At 40.7% G+C, this 10095-nt stretch overlaps 1 protein-coding gene across 1 annotated transcript in view; it reads right to left on the bottom strand.

Moving 5' to 3' along the window:
- LOC123965100 overlaps positions 1-8153 on the bottom strand; it is a 14064-nt gene extending 5911 nt beyond the window's left edge. The window contains exons 1-3 of the mRNA XM_046041668.1: positions 8080-8153; positions 6005-6103; positions 5536-5585 (exon numbers count right to left, since the gene is read on the bottom strand). Coding sequence (XP_045897624.1) covers positions 5536-5585; positions 6005-6057 — 103 coding nt within the window. The 5' untranslated portion in view covers positions 6058-6103; positions 8080-8153. The remainder of the gene's footprint in view (positions 1-5535; positions 5586-6004; positions 6104-8079) is intronic.
- Between the last annotated feature and the right edge of the window lie 1942 nt (positions 8154-10095).

Genomic DNA, 10095 nt, shown 5'->3' with positions numbered 1-10095 from the left:
ACAACAAAAAAATCAGTATGACTTTTATTGATTCAAGTACATATTAAAATAGAGGGAGACTTACATCAGGAGTAATGCACTTTACTTCAAGTTCTCGAAAGTGTCTTGTGATGACCGAAAGATTGCCCATGCTCATTACAAGATCAGCATCAAAATGTAGATTGCCAGGTGCAGCATGAGCAATTACTGTCTGTTGGGAGAATAATAAAAAGCTGATTTTGACTAACTGCAATCAGAACAAATAACATTTACAGGAATGTCATTTCCCAAGTTGTCAACTTTCACTTTCACTTTAGTTCTCCCCCTTTCTTCTGCCCTGAGGGCATCCTATGAGACAACAGAGTTGTACAGTTAATTAACATTAACAAAATTTTAGGCTCTCTACAAACATGCAAAAATACCAACAGGAACAATCGAAGCTCACAGATACCAGAGAAGAGATCAGGAAAAACCAGAAAGGACACAGAAAAACAGTCTCTCACCTAGTGTCAGTCCCCTACAGAGTGGCACAATAATGGTAGAAATAAGAAACATTTGAAGGGTCATTTTGTCAAAGTAAAGAGAACACACACACACACACGTCTGAAGAGGGAAGTATCTACTGTAGCTATAAGCAGGAAGTGTAAGGGCTTCCTGTTTGTGTCATGAATATCAAGTTGGACCAAATTTAAACAGTGCTGTAATGATACTTATCTTCAACTGGTCTATAATAATGATATAACATATAATATAATAATTATTATAACAAAAATCAGTGAAGGAAACCATGTACTGGTATTTTCCACTTTCTTTTGTGTATTTGTAATTGTGCACACTGAACACAAGGGGATGCCCTCATCCTACAGGTCAAAGACATACATTGACCAGACCTGACTGTGAAGAGACACAAAAACACCACAGGGTTTTAATTTCATTCTAAATAAAATGGATATAAAGACAATAAATGGTCTATCTTCTCTGAAGAATACACATAAATAGAACAAGTATTTTTTAGCACTCAGGTGGGTGCATTTGTATTGATCCATGTTCACATTTGTGATGCATATATTCTCCTGTTATCTTTGGAGATGAGGATGAAGAGGATGGCAGTCCTCCCGACATATTCCAGCAATGAGAGAACAGAGGGAGAAGAGAGGCCTCTGTCATTTTTCTTTCTCACACACACACACACACAGTGCGAAGATAAAGCAGAAGCCGCCATGGTGCAGCACGCTTCATTTCCACTGCGTCTTCTATGGTCCACCGAGAAAACACAGACCACAGTCTGTGTCACTCAATATGGGCCCCGCTCTATCTCTTCAACTCTGTCTACCTCCCTAACTCCACCTCTCTGCCTCTCCTCTGCTCTTCCCTGTCTCTCTTACATTGCAAGAGTCCACCAGCTTTCAATGTGCTTCCAGAACATAATCTCAACAAGTTTCCACCTTAAAAATAATTATCACATTGGCTTAGAAATAGATAAAGTGACATTGTGACCCAGCAGATTTACCTTTTAGCCAACTTGGAATGACTAACTAGTTTAACATCGCTTCATCCTTGATTGCTTCATCCTCCTTGGCGAGACATTTGCTGAATAAAGATGATAGCCTCACAACAGGCATGAATGAGAGAATAAATGAACATGGTTCAGCTCCCCTGGTGGGAAGCTGTGTGGATGTGGACCTGTCCAGTCATCTGATGATCCATTTTCCATAGACATAAAGTGACAGTGGGAGGCTTGGATATCCTACCATCCCTCTCCATATCCACAGAGCCCCAGCATAAACAAAGGAGAGCAGCAATGACGCAGGACAGGCTGAAAACACATACAGAGCTGTGTATACGCATGTCACGGCCCACACTCCCACAAACACTATGCGTCTAGTTCTGTAGTCTGAAAAATGGAGTAAATTCCAAACCGTCTAAACAGGACTTTTAGGGTAAATAATTACAAATCTGCTGCTTTTGAGTGCCCTCCCCATCTATCTCAACTCTTCCCTTGTTCCGATCATAAGAGCGGCGATAAGAGATAAATAGCTCTTTTCATGTCCAACTACCACCCCCTAATCCCTCATTTTCTGTCTGTTGATGAGGGTAGAACTCTGAGAGTTTGAAAGGTAGACAGTTTTGGCTCTGGTATTTGAAGGGGTTTTTTTAGCAACAAAAGAAGGCCAGGGTTAAATTGACCCCTGTAAAGTTTGTACAGTTCACTATTTTGAACCCAAGTTTAAAACAAAAACTGGGTGCACCATTCAGGGCGTGTGAGTTGTAGAGTCAAAGCTGGGGAAAAGCAACACCCTAAGAATCCTGAGTAGCTCTGAAACAATAGTGCTGGCTGCTCAGTACCCTGCTTGGCTTGAATTTGCTGAACTCCACAACAATTTTAAAATACACGCAACCAAAACAGCACATACAGACCAGGAGTGACTCCTTTTAAGAAAATAGTATCATGTTCACACCCTGACAGTGAGTATTTTAGACCGTCTCTGTAGATTGCTTAAGATAATTTTGCCAGTTACATTATTCAAGCAGAGAGCAGCACCACAGGCCTTTGCATGGCATTTTCCCTAAACCCCAGCCTTAGAAGTGATTGACCCATTACTAGGAAAAAGCACTGAATCACTAGGGGTGCTTTCAAGTAAAATGGTAATAAGCATAGGCTAATCCCTCATTCTGTGCGCAAGACCAAAGGAGAGGTGAGTTCAGAGAACGGCGAATCGTGCTGGGATTTTTACGACACTTTGGTCTGTCCAGTATGAAGCCTGAAACCCCCACTGGCATAGGTTGGATATCACAAAGGGCCATCGTCGTAACCATATTTTCCATATTAATGTGCAATAATCTTTATGATGCAGCCTGTCTCGCAGGTCTTCAAAGAACGGAGGCTTGTTTGAAGTTCACGTAACGTGACGCCCCACCGTTACTGAACCTGCCTGGATTTAGAGAGAGAGACAGTTTCAGAGCTCAGCGACTACTGAATTGTCTAGATGATAAATAAATGTTGTCAGTCAGTGTCTAGTCAGTTTGCTTGCTACACCAACGGTTAAGAGTCCACCGCAAAGTAGTGAGAGAATAACTTCACACACCTGACTGCGACACAGACACCTGTCGCTCTCGTTACTGTCTCTGTCCTCGCTCAGAGACACCTTTGCTCAGTTTGACTGTCTCTCTGCTTCAGGATGTTTCCCTCTGAAGTGGCCGTGAAGTGCACTTTATCAGAGGAGCTGAAGTTAACCTTTGTGTAGATGTGTATTGAGATTTCTGTCTGATCACAATGAGCAGTGAGCTCGTCTCATCGAGTACAGACCCAGACTGTGTCTGTCAGAAAGCAGTTAGCCTACTGCCATATCAGCAGAGCAATTACGCAGGGTAATGAACAGCAGGGGACAGTTCGATTTTGTTAAAAAATTATGACTTCATTCTCATTAGATTGCAATTTTATTTTCATAATATTTTGCCTCAAAATATTATTCTGCAAAATGTCTCAAAATATTATTCTGCAAATGTCAGAGAACACATATAAGTGGGAGAGATTCTGAATGTGCAGAAAGTTTTGAACATGAGCAGAAAACCTGCTTAAACACAGGAGCTCTTACAGTCCAGGAGTTTCTAAGTGAATTAAAATGAATTGATTTATCATTGAGGTAAAAAGGTACCACATGCACATTTAAAGCCTTTACTTCAATCATGCCTGCATGAGGGATGAAATTAAATGAGAAATGTTGAGAAAAATGTCTGACAGCAATACAGAATGCCGGAGAGCCTTACTGCAATATATTAGCCTACAGTATAGTTTTATATTTTGAATTGTCACGTGTCACCTGAATTTTGTGTTTCCTTTTATATAGCCTAAATAAAGACATTTCCTCAATAAATTGGTGCAGAAAAAATCACCAGAATGCAGGAAATTAAGTGTTTAAAGCCCAAATCTTTCAGGGGGGTAAAAACATGAAAGATTTCTGGGCTGAGCTAAGCACCCAATGTTTCAAGAGCCTGGAAATGCCCCTGCAAAGAGACATCTACACCCTGCCAGCACAGGAAGCACACCAACAGCAACCCACACTGACATACAAAGAAATATGTACACAGTAATCACATTCATCTGGGCATTCAACCAGCTTACCCACTGGACAGTGATGTGTCAGTGTGTTCGGTAATACAATGTACAATACATTCAATCATACTATGTGGCTACATTATTGCACAAAAACAGTTAATAAAAGTAAATTAGCAGGTCTGAAAGAATATGCTTCAGGAGTTCTAGGAGTGGAAGTGTTATGGGAATGTATGGGAATGTACACATATTAAAGCCCCTTCCATAGCGGCCAACTCTCCCCCTCATTTCCAAAACCACAGCGCTCCTTTACAGAGCTTGGTTAGCTTGGGCACAGCAACCTGATTCTGCTGAGAAAGTCTTATAAAAGGAAGCAAATAAAACAACCCAATCAAAAACACCTCTCCTCCACAGAGCCAAACATGAAAATCTGAAACATTTCAGCTAAGAGACCAACCCCTGCCAGAGGGCCTTTCAGTGTTTGAATATAAAGGCTTGGTGAGGCTGTATCACATACATTAGGTTATAACATACAGCCATGTCAAAGCACAGTACAGTAAAATGCACAGCAGCTCTTATTCACATGGTGCTGAGGCACATGTTGTGCAACATCGGAGAGCAACTTGGACGGCCTCTATTAATCTGTTTTCCAGCTCAATCTCCTGAGAGGGATCGCTGTCAGAAAACAAACCTCTCTGTTTGAAGCATGGCCTCCAGTTAAACTTGTTTAACTCCGGCCTTTCTCTGTACGTTTCACTCTCCCACTTTCCCTCTCACTCCTCTTTCTCCACTTTCCTTCCCGTCATCTCTTCCTCCCTCTCTCTGCTCTTTGCTCTCCTTCACCATCATTTCCCCCGTGTGTCTTTTCTTTACTCTCTCTATTTCTCCCCCCCCCCCCCCCGATTCTCTGCTGGCGTAAGTCTCAGTATTTGGCTAGGCGAACCAAGAGCAAGCGAGTCTTGTTACAGCAGTCCAGGCTCTCTGATAAAGCCCTACATTGTGAAGGATAATCCCTCACAAACAATCAGGATTTTTGTACCGTGCCCTCTGTTATTTCTGTAGCCTCACACCTAAATATACACACAGCATGCACACACACATACAATACAACTTAACTCACACATGCAACCATTTGATCTGACACACAAACAAATACATGTGCAAGCACTGGCATACACTGCATATTAAGTGGACTCATGACAAAGTATGCAAGACATTCTCATCAAATAATGCCTTTGGTTAATTTTGTTGTGCTGCTCTCCATGCAAACTGCTTACTGTCACAGCAGCATCCAAGTCTATCTCACCTAAAGCTATGAGTGACGTGATTTGTAAATTGGAAGTTGCTGCAGTGCTGTAAAATGTCACTTAAGTCAGTATGTCTATCGCTGTCATGTTTTGCTAAGGTAGCCCTTATGTAGCTGTTCACACTTGGCTGAGCCCTGTAAACAAAAGCCTTGTGTTTGGCTCTGCCGCGGATCGGTCAGGCGATCAGGCACTCACCTGAAAAATTGGAGAGAGGGGAATGGAGAACAGAGCAGGAGATCTGCGCACTGCAAGAAGTGTACATTTTACACACTTACTTAGAAGATCAATTTCACATTTTGATTTGTATGAAAAGCACAGGTGAATTTAATCATGTTAACAATGGCGGTGTGTCATTTAGGTGTTTACCTAACTGTACCTTACACGGACACTCATTAAGGTTATTTGTTCTATCTGTGTGTGTGCAATAATTTCACTCCACTGTCTATGACTGACAACTTAACTCAAGATAATGGTGTTCAAATGAATAACACTCATTAATAAAACTGATTTGCACTGTAAACAAGATAACTTGTTCAAATGCATTACTTTTCAACTCAATTTTAAAGTTTAATTTTTTATACAATTTTACTGGCTTGTGGACCTTTTTTGGCAGTGTGTGAGTTCTAGCCAAAGACAGCTGTTCAGTGTCTAGACAGGTAGATACCTCTGTGGTTCCAGGTCTGGGATTGTCTCGCTGTCACTGTCATCATTCCTCATCCTCCAGCAGGAGGTTTCCTTCACTGTTTTAAACGGCCGTTGGCATCTGTCACCACAAAGGGGAAGGAGAACCATAATTACAGGATAGAGGCGACCATAACTCACCCCCAAGGATAACACTAATAACAATGGTAGCCAGCAGCCGTGACTGTCAGACTGACATTGTTTAACAATCGCACCAAATAACTGTAGACAATGCATCGTAAAAGCCAACTTGCTACTCAATACCACCAAGAAAGAGATTTTTTATTTTAAGAGACATTGAGAGAAAGTATAATAAAAGATTTACTGTTATTAAACATAATATCTGCTACTTACTGTACCATACTTACGGCCCTCTATCTACCAATTACACAAGCTCTCCTTGGCAAGTGATGTTAGCAGCATTGCACACACAAATTACTCACTAGCTCACCTCATTTATAACTAGGAATTACAGGAATTTTGCCAGGTGCCCACTGTGTGCATGCTTATTAAACTATTAACACTAATCTATCATCACACCTACATGCAGAAAACATAGATGAAAGTATATAGACACACTTCTTCTTCGTTGGCTGATGTACTGCAGTGTAGTAAGTGTGGCCTCAGCATCTCAGGTTTTTAAATTCTCCATGCTAATTCCAGCTGGTTCCTGGAAAGGACTGTAATTAGGAGTACCACTGTACTGACAGCACACTCCTCGCTGTCACAGACACACTTTGCATCATGGTCTGGCACATACAACAGGACTGCACCGTGAACTCTTACATGCTCACTCTTGCACATACATTTATACTGTCTTATACTCACATCGGCCAACAGCCTTATACATTAAGGAGACTAGGTAAATAATCAGAAACATTATGGCATCATTTTAGCAAAACAAGGTGAATTTTAAGGTGTCCTTAAAGGGGCATTATGAAGTTTTCAGCAGCCACTAGCGGTGCAGTTCTAAGACTGCAACCTGGTGTGAGCTCATGCACGTGCTTGCTTGAACTCATGAGCAAGCATAATCCGAAACACAACCGCTTTCATACAGAAATCCACATTAGTTACAGCGACTGTGAGGTGGAGAAGCTGTGTACCTGAGTATTGGTAAAACCACAATAAATCTAAATTGAACGTTACGAAGCAAACAGCGGCAGGTCCGAGCTAATGTAATGTTAGCTGGCTGTCCTGCCTGCATCACTGTAGGCTAGTATAAACAAATCGCTCAACATTTGCTTTTTACAGTTACATCCTTTTTTACAGGCTATGTCAACACTTTGACATAATACAAGTGCTACACAGGATAGCATCATGTGTCGCGTTAGCTGGTGAAGTAATGTGGAAAGCAATACCACTTTGCACCGAACGTTAGCAACATTACCAATTGCTCGTCGTAAGCCGGCGAGCTAACTTTACTCTCTCCGTGACACCAGCCTTTCTTATGTCCACTGTGAATCTCGTTTAGTCTGATGGGCTTCATTATATAACCTGGTGTGCTCACATTAATAGCAGAGTAGCGGCTGACGCAAGCAACAGAGAAAACAGGCGTGTTTTTAATTTCTAAGTGAGGCTACATCCCATTGACAAAAAGGAAGTAAAAATTTTAAGACATTTCATTGAAAAACTACATATAGCCCCTTTAAAGCGAGACTATACAATTCCTGCGGAACAATGGCCACTATGGCCACAAGTGGCAATTACACAATAATTGCACATTGAACATCCTTTATCTGTTTTATGTCTGTGATGAAGCCACTGAAATATGTATTTGTGACATAATACAATAGAGTGAAATAGTACCACAAGAAGAATCATAAAGTCACTAAACAAACTCAGTAATGTCAGTTATTCAGCAATATCTATCTAAAGTTTGCTTACATTGTGGCCTAAACAACATCTTCAACAGATGTGTTTGCAGGTATGTGCATGCTCTAACACATTTTAACATGCAAACATCCAGTCAAATTGTCACATTAAACATAAGCTACACACAGATGTTAATACACAAATGAAGACTCAGGTATACACTGTCCCAAAATGTTTCATACACACAAGAGAGATTGCTTGTGAGATCATCTTAGATCCTTATAGCTATAGAGTGAGCATGGAGGTCGGTTGTATCTAACTTTATGAGCTTCACTTTAGTAATAGACTGTAGTTTGTGTAAGTGATGAATGGGCTGTTTTCATGATTCCCTCGCTTGTATTAACGTGGGCTGAGTGTCATGTCACTATTACATTACCACTACATGTGAATGTGTGTTGCAGGAGGCTTAGGTTGTTGACCTTGGAACCCAGGATCGTCCTCCCACCTCTCCACTGCAGTCATCACTGACACCTCATGGATCCTGTCTATTGTTTTTATTCCCATGATCTTGTTTCTGCATTCCAGTCTGCCCTCAGCAGACTGCACGTTATGGAATCAACATGCACACACACACACACACACACACACACAGGCACAAACACACACAAGACACATCTCTCTTTCTAACCGAACAATATAAACAAAGTGGTTTGGTATCTCTATCGACAACTTGTCTTGTCTAGGTCCTGGTAGATAAGCTTGTTTTAGTGAAGAATGTTATGTCAAAGTCTAACTCACTTGTTCAAGTGAGTCAAATCTTTTCCTGTTGGTTTCATCCTTGTTTTTGTATATATATAATGCTTTGTTGTGTGTAATCCCCAGGAAAAGTAACTGCTACTTTAGTGGCAGTTAATGGGGATCCAAATAAAGAATAATAACAGTATTTAGAATAAGAATATAAGACTATTTAAATGTGTTTAGTTCTGGTTTACTTTACTGGTGACAGAGAGAGAGACCAAGAGCTGGATAATTTGCTGAAAACACCTTGTCCTCAACAGCGTTGCAGAAAAGCTGCAGGTAGCTAAGGTCACACTGCCCTAAAACATTCAGCTTGACACTAAAATAAACACACCACACATTATGGCGCCAGGTCTTATCAGGTAACCTTTCTATTGTATTGTTCTTTTGTAATGCCTCCTCACCCTTGTAAAGACAACAATATGACCTCTAAGATAGTAATAGATGAATATGTTGAGGCATTTTGCTTTTCAACAAACCTAATTAAAACAAATTTTCACCTGAAAGAATGTGCACCCCCGAGCAGTCATAAAACATTTGATTGTTCTTTTAAAAAGCTTAAAGGAAATTAGCTTCTTAAAATATTGTGTGTATCTTGTTTCTAATAATTGATGCTACTGTAATATTTTGGGGAATTATTCCTCCAGGAAGGCCTTTTATCAAACACTCATACTTGCTCACACAGTAAATGACTCTATTCATCAAGTCATTACTAATTCAAACAAGCTTCAAAATTACCATGCAGCTTCAGTTAGCATGGACAGAGGATGACATTCCCACCAGATAGCACAGCGACACTCATCAGGTGGAATGTGTACTATCTGATGTGTGTATATATGTGCTGGGCTGATAAATGAGGTATGCATTTACTGTTGTGTATGTGAGGAGACGCACAAATACCACACACCTACACAAACACACTGACTGCCGCCTTGCTATCAGCTTGCTATCCACCTGTAGTTCCCATCAGTTCTTTGTAGATCAGTTTTTGGGTTGATCTCTTGCTTATTCAGTGATACAACTTAGCTTGGCACATTCTAATCCCTAAAGTGCAGAGAGAGAAGAAGTAAGAGAGGAAGTAAGAAGATTTATCTAACCCGGAACATGCAAACTAATGCGTTTCACAGACTCATATCAGGACACAGTGTGCCCTCTTGCAGTCCTAATGACTGCAGCTAGTGCATTCATTGAGTTTCATTACAATGGGAGATTTAGAAATATGCATAGCAGTAAGGCTGGGGGAGCAAACCTGAACTTGAGCATACTAAAGAGCCCATTAATCCTTTTTAATTCTATTAAGAATTGGACTACAGCTGGATAAGAGGCCAGCAGAGTTCCAGAGACTACGTCTGTAATGCCTTGGAGACCCACAGCGAAAGCTTCAAATTCATTTGAATTTGAATCAATTCACAGCCATAAGCAGCTTTTACTTGGGAGTAAACACATATAGATTGAATTTTGTGA

Source organism: Micropterus dolomieu, linkage group LG02, assembly GCF_021292245.1.
Source record: "Micropterus dolomieu isolate WLL.071019.BEF.003 ecotype Adirondacks linkage group LG02, ASM2129224v1, whole genome shotgun sequence".
Lineage (NCBI taxonomy): Eukaryota > Metazoa > Chordata > Actinopteri > Centrarchiformes > Centrarchidae > Micropterus > Micropterus dolomieu.
Note: the sequence above shows the minus strand (reverse complement) of the source record. Positions and strands in the feature narration are given on the sequence as shown.